General features: G+C 37.5%; 1 protein-coding gene across 1 annotated transcript; it reads right to left on the minus strand.

Moving 5' to 3' along the window:
- Positions 1-2,222: 2,222 nt before the first annotated feature.
- On the minus strand, positions 2,223-21,621 carry adamts15a (ADAM metallopeptidase with thrombospondin type 1 motif, 15a). Its single transcript, XM_016472345.1, has 8 exons — positions 20,473-21,621; positions 11,185-11,317; positions 10,034-10,201; positions 7,434-7,720; positions 6,832-7,009; positions 6,475-6,650; positions 4,987-5,162; positions 2,223-4,701 (listed from the first exon to the last, which is right to left on the minus strand). Exons 1-8 carry the CDS (start codon positions 21,409-21,411, stop codon positions 3,882-3,884), a joined length of 2,877 nt encoding a protein of 958 aa, XP_016327831.1. The 5' UTR covers positions 21,412-21,621; the 3' UTR covers positions 2,223-3,881.
- Positions 21,622-21,892: the final 271 nt, after the last annotated feature.

Raw genomic sequence — 21,892 nt, forward strand, 5'->3', positions numbered from 1 at the left:
GTGGAGGCGGGACTAATTTGCATATTGATAGAACCGCGTATAGTAAATGAGGCAAGGGTAGAGTTGCATTCAAGCTATTTTAAGGCATGAGAAAATTATTTTCACAAAAAAAAACATTTAAATATGTCATTTTGATGATCAAAGATATTTTATGTTTGACCACAGGGGGACTTTAAGAAATAGCTGAAGATACCTCTTTTCCATGAACAAAATATTTCCATAACCATAAACAAGAGCACTATAAACTACACTTCCTTTAGCACCTCCTTTCTTTCTTTTCCACACTTTTCTGGTTCTTTATGGTCTACTCTTTTATGGAAACTCTGTATTGTGGTTCTGCTAATATTGTTTGCTCCTGTAAATTGCTGGATTTCAATTCTTCTAATTTGTAAGTAACTGAATAAAAGCATCCATTAAATGATTGAATCATTAATTTAATCAGGCAGATTTGTTGATGCTTCAATGTGTTTGTGGTAAATCTAGCACAGAAATTCCTGAGTACAAATGTCCTCGCCAGTTCATTTTGGTTGTGGTTTTTGTTATGGCCGTCATTAGGAAAACACCAGTTTCTCCAATAGAAATATGAATTTCTTCCATAGCTTCTACAGAGAACTTTCCTCAACTGTTTTTCTGCTCTTCTGTCCATCAAACGTGGGTGAATATGAGATCCCCAAAGAATGTTTTATGGACAAAGGTTTATGGGTCAGTGGTTTCAGACAGGATATCAAGACAGCGTTGTACTGTGAAGGCTATATTTTCTTTTCTTGTCTGTTAATGATATGTAACATCAGGGAGCAAAAGAGGGTGGTTATGGTGGAATATTGACAAACAGTGAAGGGAAGAAAAAAAAGACCCTTCCACAAAAGTGTGAAAAAACTGGTGCTAAAAGATGAGCAAAGCATTCAAAGAGATACCAGCATATTTCTTCAAGGATCAAGAGGACTTCAAACGGTGTTTCATATCAGGATTCAAAAAAGGTTAGAGAAGAAAAAACTTAGAGCAAGGAAGAAGAAAGTAAATCATCTTTCATTGTTGTCCAATCTTATTTTGTAGTCCATGCTGGTCCTTATGTAGGTCAGTTGAAATCAGATTGTTTTTGGCCCCTGACAGAACAATGCGTTCTGCTTGATGTAATTGCACTAGTCTGTCTCACTACCCACAATGCACAGCCCTGATATCCCTCCAAGTTATATACTCATCCGATCGAGGTCAAACTGCCTTAAAAGGCCCTAGACGGTGAGCGTGCAGCTGTTACATTCAACATCTTGAAATATTACTTATTTTTTCCATCTTTCTCTCCTTTCATTGTCTCGGGAATTTGAAAATATTTCTTTTTTTAATTCCTGCAGTAGACATCCTTATTGTTAAGCTAAGTTAGCAACTGGGTCAAACGAGAGTTTAGAGACAATTATTTATATTAAAAAAAAAATAGGAAAAATAACACAGACTGTAAATTATTTCTAAATGTTTTATTTGGAATAAATACCTTGAAGCATGACAAGAAAAAAATATTAATGTATAACAAGACGTAATAGGTATTTACATGACTGCACAGCCAGATGGATGTATACATGGTATACAAGCCCATGCAGGATATTGAAATCTTTTGCTGTACAAAAGCGCAAAAGAAAAATATGCATTTAAGTAATACAGAAACCATCTTTTAGATGGACAATATGGTCACTCTGACGAACCTTGATCATGAACGTAACATGTTTAGCGTATTTATTACAGGGATTTTCACTTACTGTGTACAAAGAACGACTTGTCACTAAAGCACAGGGTACGACACTGTACAACCTTGTGCCACCAGTTCTTAAAATTCATTGTAATAGTAATAATAACTTAATTAAAATGGCAACTGTACCAGACAGGGCATGATTATAGCAGCTGCACCTCTGGCTCAGTGGTAGGTAGAGTAGAGGAGATAAACAGCATTACAACAACAAAAAAAAAGGGATCTGGTTGAAAGCTGGACAAGGAGGGAGTGTGTTTGGCAGTACAGAACATGGCTGACAGCAGGAAATATGCTGGCCAGAAAAAAAAAATGAAGTCTGCTGAGCTAAATAGCAGTGACTTCAAGGTGAATGGACATGCAAAAAGAGTTTAACAACAGACGGCTAACATGCTAACACACACGTACTGATAAAACACAGGCCTTGTGTACATAAGGCTTTCTCCTTGCTGTTTTTGTTTTAGGGGGCTAATACATTGGCAAAGACTTAAACATTTCCATGATCTGTACTTTGTCAAAATGGCCCCTGTGAGTTACTGCATGTCATATTGCAGCGCTAAAGGTGGATCGCTGAATTTCACGAAAGACCATGTGGAAAGTAGTTAGAAGACTTCCAGTTACAATACTAAACAGATGACTTCATTTATTTGCATGACGTAAAGCATTGGGGTAACCGGCTTCCTTCATCCTGTTATATTTAGCCCTGTTTGCTGACATGAAGAATGTGCTGATGTGCCGTGCTTCCTCTCAGTCCTTAAGCAATGTGAAAAAAATTGAAAAACTAGTAAACCAATTTTTTTTATAGCAAATATTAACCTCTATTGCAAATACTCCAGTCTCATTCTTGGATGTTGATCTTAATATTTGGTTAATAACGAATCGATCCCCAGTTAATTTTCTCCACATCTCTTGAGTTTTGTAGAACAGAGGGTGTCAAAGGGTAGATTGCAGCCAGTTCCATGCAGTACAAAGGCGTTTGTGAACTAGTTTGTTATATACCCTGTGGAATGTTTCTGTTAACCCAGATGGAATATATCAGAATTTAGTTTGGCCTCCACTGCACATATTCATTAATGGCCATTACAAACATCAATTGCTCATACAAATAGAGATGTTTACACTGATGTCTGCAGGGGAGGAAAAATCATCCATTCAGTTAAAAGCAATGGATTTTTGCAGTTTATGCTTAACAATTACACTGATGTTTTGGACTTGGATAGCAATCTCCAAAGTGATCTCTAGTAATCACAGATATTTGTATAGTGTGGTTCTATCACATACATTTTCATATGCTTACATAGACGTGTACATTATTGACATATTAACAGCATCTAAAATGTAAATGTTTTCCATATGAATGGTTTATAGGCATACAAATGTTTAAAATCCTTTTAGGTTTATAGAATATTGAACTGATTGAATACATTGATTTTACTGCATTTAATCAATTAAATTAATCTTTAGGCCTTTGTCATGCTTTTTCAACTAATTTAACATTACAGTATAATTAATGAAAAAAGTTTACAAAATGGTATAATGTAGTAAAAATAATTGTTACTACAATTATCTGCCTGTTGTGTTTTGTATTGATGAGAAGTGGTTAGCTTTTGTGTAGAGGTGGGATTAGGTTATAATAGTGAAATGTAACTATACAAATTTATTCCTGATATAAAAAATATGAAGAATTCATAAAGATTTTTTTTGTTTTAGATGCAGAACATACTTAAATACTTTTATGTTTTAGATGCTGTCAGTACGTCTTTATCGCGTATATTCAAACATACAAAAAATGTATGTGTAAACATTACTTATAAATACCTATGCATTTTAATGACATCAGGCATGATTATGAATTTGGTCTCCTCTGGATGATTTACAGGTGATGTATTATATAATTTGGCTAGATTTAGAGGTAGAGTACTATTTGCATTTGTGTTCAAACCTGTTTATCTCACAATCTCAGTTGTCTGTCTTTTGACAGTCATTTTTTTCCACAGCTGTTCATTTTTTCCCCATTGTCAGGCAGATGACATATTCTAAACTTTGAACCAGAACATATAGTCTTTTTTTCTTTGTTCTTTTCTCTGTTGAATATGCAATTTGACAAAATAGAAGGTCCATGTAGAGAAATAAAGGGAGGGACGGATTATTTACACGGGGCTAATGAACAGAAGTCCAGCTCCTGTGGCTTCTTTTTGTCTGCACACTTCTCCCTGGGAAGCAACTTTCCCACATTTGTAATGCAGCGAATCAGGCGCCGTTTGAAGCCCTTCCCACAGGTCTTGGAGCAGGGGGACCAGTCGCCCACCTCCCACATGGGGCAAGGATCTCCACATGCCCGAATAGCACTGGGCTTTTGGGCAGGCTCACAGTCCATTCCAGGCCCACCATCTCCCCCAAGACACTGCACCATCCTCCTCTGCAGTCCATTACCGCAAGTAACCGAGCACACATCCCACCCTGCCGCCACCCACTTCCCTGGTTTCAGTGCAATATCTTTGACATATGAAGGTGAGATTTTGTCCTTAAGAAGATCTGCCTCTTTTCCACCTTTATTGATTCCGCCCTCTTCTCTAAGAACACTGTTTTCAGCACGTGCCTTTTCTTCTTTCTTTTGCACCTTGGTATCTTTGCTCTCTCGTGGCAAGTAGAAAGAATAGCGGATACGTGGAGGTGTCATCTGGCCCACAGATAGCACTTCAATTACCAGGGCTTCACCCAGAGGCTTCACAGCCTGAAGAGTTTCTGAGGAGCCAACTGTTCCACTGTAGCGGAGCAGACTCCCTTTCACCAGAATATCCTTCTCCATGGCTGAAACCACATAGTTTCCATTCAACAGGTACATGCCCTGGCTGTTCTTGACGGCAAGATAGTTGTCATCGCTCACAATGCCCTTGTAGCCACGCTGCCTGATGTCAACGTTAGATGCTCCCACAGGAAGCATGACCACAAAATTGTAACCATGCCTGAGAAGAGAAAGGTCAGAAGAAGGATTAGAATGGTTTTGGAATATTATTTTCTTTCTTAGTACACCACTTGACCAATTCAAAAAGAAATATTAAGAATGTGAGTTTGAAGTCTGCACTGAATGTGACAGCATATCTAAAAAAATAATGGCAAGAAATGCCATTAATCATTTCCACTAATCAAAATCAGGAAATCTGTATCGATACCCAGGCTTACCAAAAACATGAGGTTAATAATCAATGCATGAATTATTTTCAGATTATTTGTGACCCAACTTCACTCACATGGGCTTGGTGAAAAGGCCTGAGACCTTCTTGCAGTTCTTATTATCTCCTCCACAGACACCACACTTGTCAAACTTCTTGTTGGATCCCAGTTTTCCATCACATCCTGCCTTGATGCATTTGCCTTGGACACAGACTGATGAGGAGTCAGGAGAACATGGTGTACCATCAACAACCTATAAAAAGCAGGGAAAATTTATTTGCATGCCAACAGTTTTGTTGATACACAATCTTATGGTGACAAAAATGTAGGGCAATTCTTGTACAACCATTTATGTTGATATGATGATTTAAATGATGATTTAAATACACAAATTACATTTCTTTTTTATTTGTAATTGAAAATTTAGATTAAAAGGAAGATAGACAGAAAATGGTTGCTACATATAGAGTACATGTACATTAGATAAATCTTTTTAATGTTTCCCATTGCTCAGTTTTAGAGCAGCTTTGCAAAACAGGCTGATTTCTAACTATGACAATATATGTGGGGGTGCATTGAAACAAATGAGTCTAGCATGTCTACTATTAAGCTATTTCTGTCCCTATTCTGTTGACCATTTGTTTTGGATGAGTTACACTTCAAATTAGCAATGGGGCTTACTGAATTAATATGCAGTCTAGTCTTTGGTATTGCTTATTTCCGTTTCTTTTTTTGCCTTTGGCAAAACATGTCTTTAGCAGATTAGAGTTCATTGCTGTCTCTTTAAGAGTTCAGGCTCTGCATAGTTTCTTCAATGTCAAATCCCAGTTAAAACAGCATGTCTCATATACCTCTTGCCATGCTCTAGCCTTGACGTAACTGTTGCGTCTGTACAGTGTCACTCTGCAGAACAGTATCTCGCAAAGATAGGCCCTTTCACCTTCCTTATCTTTCCTCTCACTTTCATCAGTTCTGTGTGTCTGTCTGTAGTGACATCTGGCGCAAGTGTAAAGCAGCCATCAAACAGCAGGTATGCTCACCACGTCCTTTCTCCTCTTACATGCCTATAGTAATATATGGTTTTAATTTAATCATTCTTTTCCTTTCAATAAATTATTAGATGAATGTTTAATAACTCGTAACTGTTCTGAGATTGCATGTGTAGCCTTTCATGTACCAAACTATTGCAAATGTATTTTATGGTGTTAAGGTGTGTTAAGTTCACTTTATGTCATAGTCTCCCGGACTCACTGACAGGTTATATCCCCCGCATCCCTCACAACGCACTCAAGCTTCATAATCTCCAGTGAGAGAAGCTCTTATTCCAGAGAATCTTAGTTTATATATTTTTTAGCTAATATATTAAATTATATAATACTAGTTATAATATATAGGTCCCATTATTAGATTAACTCATATTTTCCACTGCATGAACTGATAAAATTGATATTAAAATTATGTTTGATATATATTTTTGACGTCTTAAACCCAAACTTCTTTTTAATATTGTTTTTTTAAATAATTTCTAAACATGATAGATGGTTGTTAACACTTTAATTGCCCACCTTTGGTGCAAGAATGTGGAAGTAGCCTGTTCCATTTGCCCTGCAGATCAACTTGCATGTATCTTTAGACGAAACACCAGAATATTTGGGGACCCACACCACAGAGGGGGTAAGTCGGTTAGTATTCAGACTAAACCCATTGTAAGCTTCACACTGCTCCTCACGATAGCTCTTGCCTAAAATGACAACGAGGCAGATGTAAGTGGAGCACGTTCTTGAAATGCGTATTTTATTCCATATGCAATGCAGAAAAGCATCAATTATTCCAAATAATAAAATTATCCTTATTTATTTTTTTTTACACTGATGCTGATTTTGTGTACTGTAGAGAGAAAACATTTCGAAAGGTTTTTAAACCTGTGTCAGGGCATGGGAAGAGGTTGCAGGAGTGGTATTTGACCCTCACTCCCTGGCAGTATTTGCCGCCATTGACTGGCACAGGGTTGTCACACTCTCTCTTTGACAGCTGCACTCCACCTCCACAAGTTCTGGAGCAGGTACCAAACGGCCCCCATTTGCCCCATCTGCCATCCACCTAATACAGAAGAAACAGGAAGAGGGGTTTGTCACAACTCACTTGACCTTTGAACATTGAATATCCCTTGACAACAGACTCTTTTTACTTCTAAACCCCAAATGACTTGGCCACCAAGAACACGTTCACGGGTCATGTTCAAGATCGCTAAGCAACAGGTCAAATATACCAAATAACAGGTCAAGTGGAGTATGCTTAACAGGCTTACATTGGTATGTCAAATCTCTGTTGCGGTCACATGACGTCTTTCACACTGCAGTGAGAGTTCCTTTAAAATGCGTTCATACAACAAAAGTGTAAATCCTTTTTTCTTAAATTCTGAATTCTGCAAGCAAGCATGATCAAAACAGCAGTGACAGTTTGTATATTTAGTGTTCATCCATCCATCCATCCAAGTATTTGAGATACTTGTGTGTGAAGGTACCTTAGTTTTGGTGATCTCCTGTTTGTCCATGCATGTGCCCCTCATGCAGAGCTGTCTGTCCCCGCAGCTGGTTCCGTCTGCCCATGGAAAGTGTCTTGTCTGGCACACCAGTTGCCCGCGGGTCTTCCCTGTGCACCACAAGCGCTGACATGGTGCCTGCATGAACAGGCAAGGCTTTGAGCCGCCACCGAAGGCAAGCTCACACTGCCGCTCTAAACCATACGATGCGCCTGGGAGCACATCTGGAAGAGCTAACGGTTTCTGAGGTTGATCCAGCAGACAATCGCCTGCAAAGATGTCAAATAATAAGAGGATGTTACACACAGTTGTATGAAATTGTATTTACAACACTTCAGAGACTTTTGTTTACACTCATTTTACCTGTAATTCTTTATTAAAAGTCACTCTCAAACCAGGAAATACATATGCAAGACTTGCTCAGCTCATCCTAACACAACTAGGCCTATACCAAAGTCCCTTTAAGGCAAGTCATTTCACTCGGCGACAATCTTTGAAACTCCTCTCGGGCATGCAAGTGCAGCTCCTGTCTCTTTGAATGGGGAAACTTCAAATTCTCCCAATGTGTTCACCAAGCTTACGATTAAATTTCATATTTGAAATCACCAATGAAATCTGACAACAACTGTCTCATAATTGGTGTTTCTTTTGCTCAAATAGCATTAAAAAAGCTTATTTTTCAGGCTAGACCTGCCAGTGCGCATGCGCAGTCCTAAGCGTGCATCTCAGAACGCTGTTTCTATAGCAACCAGGACATCTAATGGCAGCTGCAGAGATGCGATGACTTTACTGATTAGCGATTGGCTCTTTTATTCAGAAGGCGGGCTTCCTTCGATATAGTGGCCATATTGAACGTTGCATTTTTCCCCATTCAAAATTATACGAGTGACACATCTTGGGTATTCTATAGTGATTACACAAAACCCTATACTGAAAATTCCAAAAGGAAAAAGTACACTTTAACTACCCGAATGATGCACTTAAATAACTGAAAAAACCAAGGGCCCTATCATACACCCGGCGCAATGCGGCACCAGACACGGCGCTAGTGTTTTTTGCTAGTTTCAGCCCATTGCAATTGTCATTTTCACGTCCTACGCCACGTTGTTTAAATAGCAAATGCGTTTGCACCCATTTGTGCGCCCATGGGTGTGCTAGTCTGAAAACGAGATGTGTTCAGGCGCATTGTGGGCGCGTTGCTGAAAACCTGCAGAGACCTTCAGTTTCCAACTGAAACCTGGTCTAAGTCAATGGTGCAATATTTTTTTTTGTTAATTAAAGAGCGCATTAGTAATAGGCACCTATAGGCGGGTGAACAACGGGATCAACAGGGACGTGCGTGCAGCAGTGCACAAACATATCAAATATTAAAAATGAAAGGATTACAATGTAAAAGATTATTATTGTGTCCCGTAGATGGTCTGCTCGTGCACTTTAGCCTCACATATTAGCAGAACCTTTCCTCTCTGGAGAAGCGTTTAGTCTTTGCTCTTGCAAATTCCGCCATGTAAATAGCGAATCCGCCATGGCGCAAGCGCAGCTGGCCTTTAAAGGGAATGGGAGATGAGACTCTGATTGGTTTATTGCACGTTACACCCAAAACACACCCATGAATCATTAAGAGAATAGGTATAACCCTTCTGGACCATGCGCCCGGACCATGCGCACCGACCGTTTTTCCCATAGCAAAATTGGATTCGGACACGCCCTAAGTGCACTTGCGGCGTGCGCTTTAGACCATGCGCTTAGATCTTTAAAATATGGCCCTAAGTGTGGAACGTTGAACACTTCATGCACTCAACTATTGCAGCTTTAATTACGTAGTGAAGGGAGAGGGGCTATCAGACTCCATTAATGAATGACAAAATAACCTTATATAATTCATACACTACATGGTTGAGTATAGTGCATAAATACTTAGTGTAAAAGTGCATAGTGTATAGTGTGTCATTTGGGACTCAGTTTTTGGCTATACAATTATGCTATTCAAAGTCATCCTGTATTCTTTTTTTAGTACAGTTTTTAATTAAAAAAATGTTAAAAATTCATTCTGTAGCTGACTTGTTATACAATTCTGTGTACAAGTGTTATGATACTGATTTTGATAGTGTTGACAAAGCTCAAAGCTAAGGAAAATTTCTACTGGCCCAGTTGGGCCAGTGGTTCAAATTTTTTACTTGCCCTGGCAAAAATTTCACTGGCCTTGCCGAAATAAACAAACAAACAAACAAATGAATTAATTAATTAGACTTATTGTTTTCATTGTTGACCGTAACCTTGTATTGTAATAAATGATAACCATTTTAATTTTAATTTTTTCAGTTAGTGATGAAATGAAATTAAGCTTTTCGGTTCACATTAAAGTTTGACCGTAACCTTGTATTGTAATAAATGATAACCATTTAGCACAAATAGATGCAATAGTATGATGAAATGAAATTAAGCTTTTCGGTTCACATTAAAGTTAATTTGTAGTTTTCACATATTGCCAAAATTCATGCAAACCGCTCTCAGACCCCTGAATCATCACAGATTAAGTGTAGGTCTACAGGAAATGCACAGTATTGCTTTCATTTATTTACCGTGTCCACTGTCCAGGTAGTCAGTGATAATGGCAGCACTGCATGGTGACCAGGGACTGGTGCGGTTGATTCGGATCAGAGTGGGAGACATCATGTGATTGTCCTGCAGCTTGCCAAACACCTCCTCACATGCCTTAACATTATCATGTGGCATATTGAAGACATGTCCTGTAGCATTGTAGGAGTAAAGGAGAGGAGAAAGAAGTGAGAACACAAGAGGGAAAAAAAGACAAAAAACTAAATGCGATGTGTGTCAGCACTTTAAACTGATATAAATGAACCATCTCTAGAAATGATCCAAATGTAAATTTAGATTTTTGCCTTTAAAATCACCAATCATTCCAATACAATTTTCCTGTCAGCAGTCGGACTACAGCTATGCTGAGTCACGTCTACAATACCTACAACATCTCCCCACATTTCCTCCCTGGCCTTGAGAGGAAAGTTTTGCAAAACCGCCTATGAGGTTTCCTACAGGGAAATAAGCCACTTCAATAGAGCTTATCTTTCCTCAGCTGCTCCACTGCGCTAATCTGAACTGATTGAACATCATCTCTGGGACAATGTTGTGGAGATCCTCCAAAAGATTTTGAATGCTGAAATCACTGGTTCTAGACCCACATATTGAGTAGGATTGGCAAGCATTCAGTTAGGAGATTTCAGCACCTCCAAATGACAATGCAAGAAGCTTGTTATTGGAGCATCATGCTTATGCTAGGAGTGATAAAATGAATGCAAGTTTGGGAGAAACTGTGGTTAGTGTTAGTCAGTGATATTCTGTGTGAAATGTATTAAATTAATATTTTTAGTTTATTACAAGATATTAAGATATTTTAAGAACAACGGCAAACTGCTAAGAAGGGGCAAGGAAGAGCCAGGAATTATGGGTAATGCAGTTTTTTAATAGATGGTTTTGCTATTAACTGCTTTGTACATTTTTTTTTATTGAAGTCAGTCATGCTGACTCGTGGCTTCTACAGAAGCATACTTCATTGTTTAACAATCTTGTAGCTCGTGGTACTGTACAGTATAGGTCTCTCTTGGAAGGTTTATATTTTGCCGTTAAAAATCAATTTCTCAATGGAGAAAATTAATGGGATTTTAACTGCTAGAACCCTACAGTTGCGCTTTATACATCTGTTTACACTTACCAAGCTCGTGGGCAGTAGTGAAGGCAGATGGCAACCCATCATCTTCAATCACAGAACAACTTCTCTTGGGATCACACATGGTGCCGACATCTGCCATACCCAGTGTGTCACATGTTGAGGCTCCGCACAGGTCCTAGATCAGCAGAACATAAACAAATTGTGGTCATCATTCTTATTCTGAATTTTTAACATTCTAAACGAGGATTTGTTTTGTAATTACAAGTCAATGTGAGTACAAATAATATTTTATCATATTTAACCCATAAAAACGTGTGTAATTTTAATTATTACTTTTTATATACTTTTAGCATTCAGTACATATCTAAAACTAAATTATTTTGATTAAATTTACAGCTGAATATTTAGCAAATATATAAATTGGTGATGCTGCTGGGCAAATCAACCAATGGTGTATGGTTTCAATCATTGGCACATAAATCCTGGTGTAAAATTATATATTAATAATAATAAAAATGAAAAAAAAAAATGGTAACATAGATATGCAAGTAAATTTAACTGAATAATCACACTAGCACTGAGTGAGAAACAGTGAGTGAAAAATAGGAAATAGGTAGCTAGAAGAATGTGCTTTTAATTGACATGGAAATATTTCACATGCTCAAAATATCTCTCATTTTTATTGGTCAAAAATGCAGCATCTCAGTCCAAATTTCCGACTGACCTATATTGTGTTTCCACCGTTTAAAATGGATTTGCTCAAAATATCTGAGCCCTACTGACTCAACATCATAATAGCAGGTTTGCTGGTCCCCCTTATCCCATGGTGCAACACCCTATACCAACTCCCAAAAAAGGGCTAGCATTGACTGTGGTCGTAACCTTAGCATTAAAAGTAGAGTTTCTCTCTGGCCACAACACACTTAAAGGGAACAGAAGCTTCACAACATTCAGGAGAAACAGTTCAACCCCTGCTATTCAACAGCATAACATCTTAACCACATATTAAATTGCATTGTCTAGGATGAAGTTCCATAACAGTCTGACATGTTACTCATATTTATACATAACAATCAACAAGTTTTTTAGTAAACATCCAAGCCTACAAGGACAAAGGGTTTAGTCTGGTCTACTTACATTCTCTCTCTCTCTCTCTCTCTCTTTCTCTCTCTCTCTCCCTCTCTCCACCTCTAATACATTATAAGGGTATTCTTAAGGCATTATAAATAATGAATGAATAATGCATTATAAAAAACCTTATAATATGTTGTATCATCTCATACATAATCATAAGAACAGATTTAATGTATTATAATGCTTACTTATTTGTGGTTATAGCTTTTAAGAGTATGATGATTTATAACACACAATGAACATTGATTTATAACACACAATGAACACATTATATCAACTTAAGATACAGTGGATTATAGTTTCCATAGTTATAATGTATTATAAGTCTCATATCTTGCCATTGTTTAAGATCTGCACAATTACTTAGTACATCTTATTAGTGTTTTACTGTAAAAGGACAAATACAAAGTCTTCATGAAAACATCCAAAAGGCTTTATAATGCGGTCCTATTATTTATAAGTGTTCTTTGTCTACTTTAAGTAAAGTAACTTCACTTTATTAAAGAAGACAAAGACCACTTATAAATAATAATAATAATAATAATAATAATATTTTTTTTTCTCAAACAGCCATAAAATCAGATATCAGATCAGATGAATGTGTACGCATTTGCTTTGAACTATTTTTATTGTAATATCAGTATGGTTATTTTAGCAACTTTGCAAGAACGTCAACTTATTCTACCAAACCTAACCTTAACCTAAGTCTACTAATACTCTAAATGAGGGTTAGTTGACATGTAGTTGCAAAGTTGCAACTGGGGACCATCAAAATAAAATGTAATGTAATATAAAAATAAAAAAAACATTGCATTTTTTTTATTTGAAAATATTATAAATGATCTTAAACTAACTCACAGCAAAATTAACATTAACCTCACAGGAAACATTCAAAAACACTGAACCACTCCTAAGCACTCCCAAGATGTAGTAAGATACTGTGCAGATCTTAAATAAACAATGTCACGATATGAGATAATCCATTATAAATGAAGTGGATTTAATATGGTATTAATTGTGTGTTATAAATAATCATACTCTTAAAAGTTATAACCACAAATACATACAGTAAGTATTACAATGTATTATAATTGTTGTTATGATTATTTATGAGATGATACAACATATTATAAGGTTTTTTATAATACATTATGCATTCATTATAATGCCTTAAGAATACTCTTATAATATTATAAATGCGGGCTTCATAGAAAGTGTTACTGAACTCGGTCCTTTGTTCGCTTCATTTTACAGCGGATTTGTTTACAAAGAAAGCACAATTCGACACAGTATTTTCAGAAAGATTGAAACTAAAAGACAATGCTGTGCTGACTATATGTGACCCTGGACCACAAAACCAGTCTTAAGTCGCTTGGGTATATTTTTTAGCAATAGCCAAAAAAACATTGTATCGGTCAAAATGATTGATTTTTCTTTTATGCCAAAAATCATTAGGATATTAAGTAAAGATCATGTTCCATGAAGATATTTTGTAAATTTCCTACTGTAAATATATCAAAACTTAATTTTTGATTAGTAATATGCATTGCTAAGAACTTCATTTGGATAACTTTAAAGGCGATTTTCTCAATATTTTGATTTTTTTTGCACCCTCAGATTCCAGATTTTCAAATAGTTGTATCTCAGCCAAATATTGTCCTATCCTAACAAACCATACATCAATGGAAAGCTTATTTCTGCTGCTTTCAAATGTATGTATAAATCTCAATTTCGAAAAATTGACCCTTATGACTGGTTTTGTGGTCCAGGGTCACATATTGGATTCAACAGTAATGTCGCACCACACAAGTGTGAGTAACACTTTACTCACGTTGCGTTTTAATTATGTGGCTTTGTCTGTTATTACAGATTGTTTGATATGTACTGAGTATTTATGCGTTTTTAACCTAAATCACAGCAGTGTTCACCTGTGAAGGATGTAAGCTGTCAAACAAACACAACTGGTAGCCAATCATAGCACTGGCCATTTACTTCTGAGTCTACAATCCGCCACTCCTGTTCAAACAGAGCTTTCCGATGACGGGGTCAAAACAGGACAGAAAATAGCCTATTACTTCTAAATTATGTTTTTTGATGTACAAATCTTGATAACATTATAAGTAGACCTCAGAGAACAGTACAAATAATAAAAAAGGCAGTTCATGACCCCTTTAATTTGACCTAGTTCTCACAATCTCTCTGCATTTCTTGATGTATGTGAATCCAGCTGCTAACTCCCAAGAATCATCATGGGGCTAATCATAAAGTCTCCCTAATCTTTTTAGACCTGGAGACCTTTAGACGATGGATGTCTTGTTCAAATATTAACCACGTCCAAATGCTTCCCTGTAGTCAGGCATCTGACATAAATATATTGGTTGGGAGTGTATTAAGTCATAATTTTGTGCGACAACTGATCTGAGACAAATAACAAATGCAGTAATAAATCTTTATTCAAGACAAAATTTATTTTACACGAAACAAACACCAGTATGTAAAAAAAGGCATCCACCAGAAAATTCAGTTTAGTTTAGTTTAGTTTAGTTTAGTTTAGTTAGACAAAATGTGACTCACTCTGAGACCTGACTCTACACTCAGAGGATAAAAATATGACAATGTTGCCAATTTTTTTCAAATGTAGCGTATTATTAAATGAAGGCAACATTACCTCTTCCCACAAATGCATATAACAGGAAAGGTGTGACCTGTCTTTCTTAATCACTCCAGCCATCGCTGCCTCAACACCAGCTGCTTTATGCACAAGGGATTTAACTTTACATTAGTGCTTAAATGAGCCATTCTGCTCTAGTTACAAACATACACAAACAAATCTGAACGCAGATGGTTTGCTGATTGGATTACTAAAGAACATGAACAATTGTGGTTGTTCACAGTTATGGTGTTTAGGTTGTTACTTTGATCATATGTAGTTCAGAAACTTCTAGAACAGGGGTCTCCAAACTCAGTCCTGGAGGGCCGGTGTCCTGCAGAGTTTAGCTCCAACCCTAATTAAACATCTGAACCAGTTAATCAAGGTCTTAGGCATACTAGAAACTTCCAGGCAGGTGTTTTGAGGCAAGTTGGAGCTAAACTCTGCAGGACACAGGCCCTCCAGAACTGAGTTTGGAGACCCCTGTCCTAGACTACTATACACAAACTATTACAAACATTCATGGACAATTTCATGAACAGTTGCACTTCTTCGGCCCAAACTCTGCATCTTATTCATATATCACCATGCAGTTCAGCTGTGAGAATAATAGTTTAATTTATTATTACAATTTGCAAGTTTTCTAAACTCAAATAAAAAATATATAATGAAATAACACATGTAAAACATCTGATTAGAAATAAGAAACACTGTAGACCAGAACCCTGTCCTGACAAACTTGCACTTGCGTGACCTAGATTTAAAACGTGATGCACTGTTGGATGAAATGTGAAGAAAAATATCAGATGTGATCGATGTTATTTTTTTTCTATGATATATTTATCAGCAACCATTTAAGATGCTATCTGATCGATTTATTATTCCATTGTATCCAGTGAATTCATTGTACAATTTTCCCCACTTATTCAACCCCCTCCTCCAGAGTTCAGACTCCAAGTGCCTGATGACATGCTTTGGAAATAAAATATGGTATGAGCCTTTTGGATTCTAGCCATCTGCCTGTGCCAGGTGGAGGAAACAGAACCAGACCATTTTAGGTTCTGGTTTAGCTAATGGTCCTGTGCACCGACAATGTTAGATAAACAATGAGAGCAGTCATTTCAATTAACTTATCTATCCATTGTTTTGTTTTTTTATCCAACCTCTATGTTTGGCAAGAAATCTCTTTATCCTTTGCAAAACAGGGGGAAAACTTGCCCATACTCTCCACAAGCAGCGCTGACCCAATTGGCATCCAGCATTGCAAACATACGACTTTCATTATGCCTTTATAAAATCCAAACTCTTCCATATGTGCATTTCTCTCTCTTTTTCCCTCTCTCACTAACTCTTGCCTTCCTTCGCACTTTCTTTCTATATCATTGTTGTACTTTCTCTGATAAACTATCTAACACTACCCCTGCGGGGCGGTAGTGGTTATATGGTTAGCCACCCGGGTAGATGTACACTTCCAGCAGAGTGTCTATGCAAACAATCACATAATTAAATACAGGCCACATAGCAATTTACACTGTAGTTCTTAAACATTACAAAAATTAGAAGTTTCTTCTAATGATTGCAACAATATTTGAGGCATTTGGTTTTTGCCATCTTATTTGATCTTGTTCTGAATTTCAACTGCCCAACAAGCGCAATGAAAAAGTTTATTTTAAATTGTGACAAACTTGAGAACCACATGAACTGCAAAAAGCACATGGCAGTCAACTAGCTCCAAGCTAGTGATCATTTTCAAACCAAATATGTTGTTATATAAAAATAGGAGATGGGCCTATGTAGCCCAAGGCTGTTGGTTACTTTTAGTTTGCCAGCTAGCTAAGGAACATATTGAAAAGGCAGATTGTGCAAATGTTTGATGCTGGTCATTTTAACAATAGTTGGAACTAGCAGTGACATATTTTGCAATAAATGCTATAATGTTGAGTTCAAAGGCTTGTTGTTGTATCTGAGTTAGATAGATGTGTTTGGGGGTCCTATATTTATGTTAAAAAAATGCTTAAATGCTTGACTCTTAAAGAATAATGCTATCAACACAAATCCTTCACTTTCCATTAGTGTCTCACATAGTGAACAAATGCCTTTGATAAGGGCTGTATTTAGAAAATGCAAATAAACTTCAGATGTGCCTTTTTGTCTCTGTGATGAACAGCTGAGTCAAACATTTCAGCTGGCTTGCTGTTCCCAATTACCTAAATTACATAACACAAGGATCCATTATAAAATACCTACATGAAACGTCATTATAAGTATACAGATATATTTACAACCAAAAAATAAGCCCTCAACAGAATGTGCAATTTCCATATCGAATGTACACAAAAAGCAAACTTTACCATACAAAGTAGATTACACATGTACACTGTAAACTTTAGTTCATGTGCTGCAGTTGCATGTAGAGCTTTGTAAATTTAATAGTTTTGTAATAGTTATATTTCTTGTTGCCATATCATGACTCTCAGTCTCTCTTGCAAGAGTGGCCTAGTTAAATTTTTTGCTCTGGTTTTTATTAAACATGAACTGTTGCATTTTTGCATGACTGGCCAGCAGTGACTCATTCTGAGACTTTTCTTGTTTCTTGCAACAAATGTACTTATTAAAAAAATCATATTTGCTGCCATAATATTTAATTGGTGATTAAAATACCTACAATAATCCACTGCTGGTTTTGATGCCACTACATCATTTGACAGAAAATGAGGTCATAACAGAACAAACTGAATGGAAAGATATGGTTTTATTCTCAGGCTGCAGCTGGGATTGGAGCTCTGCAGCAGGTGGGCCTGGACACAGCGGGCACATAGGTTTTCTCTCTCTCTCTTTCCTGCTTTTCTCTCTCTTCACCACCCTCAGCCTCTCCATCATTAAATACTTGTAATGGGAAACAGACTGAAAGGGAGTAGGAGGAGAAAGAGGGGTAAAGAATCAGATCGTTTGCAGCTGGGACTGAGGTTAGGGGAAGCTCCCCACGAAACTGGACACTTCTCATTAGTGTATCTCCCATACACTCTTAAAAATAAAGGTGCTTCACGATGCCATAGAAGAACCTTTTTGTCTAAAAGGTTCCATAAAGAACCTTTAACACCTGAAGAACCTTTCTGTTGTGGCGAAACAAGGTTCTTCAGATTACAAAAAGGTAAGAAAGAGATGGTTCTTTAAAAAACCTTTGACTGAATGGTTCTTTGTGGAACCAAAAATGGTTCTTCTATGGCATCGCTTGAAGAACCTTTTGAAGCACCTTTATTTGTAAGAGTGTAGTCCTATATGAAACTCCCTTTACCTCTTTTGTATACATTGGTCTTGCTGACATAAACAGATTAAATAAATAGTTCTGTCATTATTTACTCACCCTCACGCTGTTCCAAACCAATTTGACTTTCTTCAGTTGAACACAAAAGAAGAAAAATCAAAAAATGTACTTGTAACACTTTTCCATTCAAGTACAAGGCACTTTAAAACTTCAACAAGGATGCAAACGGATGTAAATGGAAAACAGCAACTAATATTCCTATTTTAGCTATTTAATATGATAGGTTAAAATGCATTAACTAAACAATGTGATCATCTTCATTTAAATGTCTGCAGAATCTACAGTTTTATAGTAGTTTTATGTAGTATGCCTGTACATTCAATATATACCTTCTGTACTGTTCACTTATCCATCCATTAATTCATCTAACCAACCATCATCCCTTCCATCCATCCATTCATTTGCTTATCAATTTACATTTGTAATTTCATTCATTTTCTCTCTGTATTATTTATGCAGACCTGCATAATCACACCATACTCAGGTTGGAAACTTTAATATAGGTTAGCAGATATTAAAGCAAGTCTATCCCCTCTCCAACTCATCTTGAGTCATCCAAGACCACGGAGAAACCTGACAATCTCTCTCTGTCCACAGGGAGTAATGAACATAATGAGTGGAAGAATGTAGGGAGTAACTCTGCTCTCTTGCTAAAATGCTTCATAAGTTCCCTTTGGAGAAGAAACAATAAAACATTTACTCCCCTCAGAATGATTCACTACAGCTGTCATCTAGACTAGGCAGGCATGACTGGTCTGGATGTCCAGCTCAGGTCATGTGTAACTGCAGCAGATTGCCAGAGGATACAATGGTTGTGCTCATCTGATGTGTTTGGAACTGGAAATGTTTTCACACATACAAGCGTTCCTAAAAAACAGCTGACAGCATAAAATTAGTTCATGGGTGAGTCTTTACAAAGCAGGGGTTTATGTGTGCATAACATCATAATCTGAGGACTGAATGCTAAGCTTTGTCCAGCCATTCCTTAATATTGCCCTGGTCAATGTCATTGACAAACAGCTGATAACAGTACTGAAATAAATTGAAACAACGCTCCATTTATTCTGCGGTTGGGTTAAATAAGGGCAGGAAGATGTGAAGTTGTAGGAAGTTGATGCTACTGAAACTAACAAACAGAATTTTATACAAGTTGGTAACCAGTAAAGCCAGTCAGTCATTTCAAAATATTGCATTTAGTTAAATAGCAATAGTCCTCATTCCAGGCTTACTGGAAAACTGTGCCTGTGACATTTCTGCAAAATGATATTAAATTGTTTCTTGCATGTTTTGCAACACTTTCAAAGTGTTTCAAAATCCAGTGAGTGCTGCTAAAGTGTGTGTTCAGTTTTACTCTAAATAGATGAACATGAATCTGGCTGTATCAGGTGGGTCACCGAACAAGTTTACCACATCAGAAAAGTCATATGGACCTGGTCAAGTGCTGCAAATATCAGAATGTATTTGTTTGCAAATCATGCTCTATGGTAAAAGTGTTTTGAGGTTATAACGTAGTATTGCGCAAGGAACCATGTTATTAATTGATAATTTGTCCCAATAATCATAATTTCTGTAAAATGGAATAAAGGTTGTGTTGAATTCTATGTAGGTATGTTACTGGAGACTTGCAAAAATGTAGGTAGAGACAATGAGCCTTGATCAATTTTAGCAATCTGCTAAGTATTCTGCATATGTGATTTGTATCTTTGCTGATTTAGAGCACACATTCCTACTCGCAGTGCCGATACAGGGCAATAGCTCAAAGGCAGACCTGACCAATGACCTTAAAAACACTTATAAACATGATGGGAACCGCAGGTTAACTGGAGAGGCCACTCTTGTTGCAGCCTGCCTATTACTCTGTGAGTTACAAAACATATTTCAGAATTTAACCAAGCTTTATGTACCAGTGCTCAGATAAAAACTTTTAGGTTAGAGTAAATGCATTTGTTTTTTTGTTTTTTTTTACAAACAACAATTAAAACGCCATATTTATGCTTATGCAGTTCACCTTAAAAGCTGTGATTACAATGTCATCATAAATCCTGTCTAAATTGGTTTGATTATTGGGTAAGTAAATTGCAGCAGCCTGTGTGGTGTTCAGTTTTGTTTCTTGTTGCCTGCCATCTTGATATAATTACCACAAGATACATTAACCGGATCATTCTAGGATTCGTTGATTCTAATACTGCCCCCTATTGACGAAAGGCGCATTACACCTTACCTGTTTTGTAAATAGGATGGCCGTATCCCAATACTCCGCATGCTTGTCGCTGTTTTTGTTCAGCTTCTTCTGCCAGGTGCAGAAATTACGCAGGGTCATCGCGGCGTTCCCGGAAACCTTGGGTCCTTTCTCTTCCTCGTTAATCACCATAAACTTGACAACCACGATGTTGATAGAGTTAAGAATAGTGGGGTGTTTGTAAAGCTTAGCTGCCACTGACATTAAGGTCAGCACGTAATGCTTGAGGTCGTCACCGTGGGATTTGGCCATGGCTTCATCGGCCACCACTAATGTCTCTACATAACGCGGAATGGAGACAAATCTCTTCGAGCGGTTTTTCAGAACTGACTTAGTGACGTTACTCATGTGTTGTTCCTTTAGGTGCTTAAACTTCGCCAAAGACTGTGCAACGGTTTGGGTCACACTGCTGTCCACGCCGCATCTTGACGTGGAGTTGCCACTCAGATTAGCGTTAGATCTGCGGCTGATGAGATGCGCATGCACACTGTCCCATTCTGTGTCGTTTAAAGCCGGCTTGATGAAATATTCCCAGCCATCGTAACCGAATGCGCCCTGCAGTCCCTTGCACAAGCTGAGCGCTGCATAAGAATAAGGATCAGAATTCACCTCACCGGCATAAAAACACCGGCTCAGATCTTCACTGTGCGCGGAATTTTGAGCAGTTGCGTCGGTATGCGTCGAGAAAGCAGGCGCAATGAAGCTGGAGTCCGACTGTAATTCGAGTACAAAATCTTGTTCAAATGCACTTATTTTGAACACAACTGTTTGCGGCAACGTGTTGTCTTCATCACTGACTAAATTGTTCTTGACATGATCCAGTCTGACGGGCACGCACAACTGACTCTGCATAGAATTCACAATTTCCAATTGAGCATAAAACACGTTAACAAGAAGAACGGACCTTAGCAACAAAAACATGTTTGTGCGCGAAAAAACTGGTTGATTTTTAAAGAGTAAAATGAGAAATCAGTGAGATAAATGCAAGAATATTCCACGATGCGGTTGCACTAAAATGTTGACTTTGCGCGTCCACAAAGAGTGAAATCCGCCGGTCTGTGATCCATCCCTTTCTTGTACCTGTATACTGAAGCAGCGCTGCTCATCTGTCGCCTTTATGCGCGCGCGTCATTTGTATAAAAGCGCTTGTAATCAGAAGATTTTGGGGAGGTGCTCGAGTGCGCTCATTGGGTATGCTTATTGTTTTAAGGTTAAGCCAGCAACTACTTGTGGCTCTGTGAGCTTTCGCATCATCAGCGCGCAGTGCTCCAAGAGCCGGGTTTCCTCCCACTACATTACAGCATCCAAACAGTGACTTAGGAGAGGACAGCACATGAATAAGGCATATATTATATATTGCAAAGTTCTATACATATTCTATTTAAGTGATCTTAAATTGTAA

The sequence above is a fragment of the Sinocyclocheilus anshuiensis genome, unplaced genomic scaffold, assembly GCF_001515605.1.
Source record: "Sinocyclocheilus anshuiensis isolate Anshui unplaced genomic scaffold, SAMN03320099.WGS_v1.1 scaffold668, whole genome shotgun sequence".
NCBI classification, from domain to species: Eukaryota; Metazoa; Chordata; class Actinopteri; order Cypriniformes; family Cyprinidae; genus Sinocyclocheilus; species Sinocyclocheilus anshuiensis.

Excerpts from the sequence above, each read along its gene's own strand:
- adamts15a (XM_016472345.1), bottom strand. The coding sequence starts at position 21,411 with ATGTTTTTGTTGCTAAGGTCCGTTCTTCTTGTTAACGTGTTTTATGCT. Across the intron at positions 6,651-6,831 it reads CTTCCCATGCCCTGACACAG|GCAAGAGCTATCGTGAGGAG; the intron begins GTTTAAAAACCT and ends TTGTCATTTTAG. Across the intron at positions 4,702-4,986 it reads GGCCTTTTCACCAAGCCCAT|GCATGGTTACAATTTTGTGG; the intron begins GTGAGTGAAGTT and ends TTCTCTTCTCAG.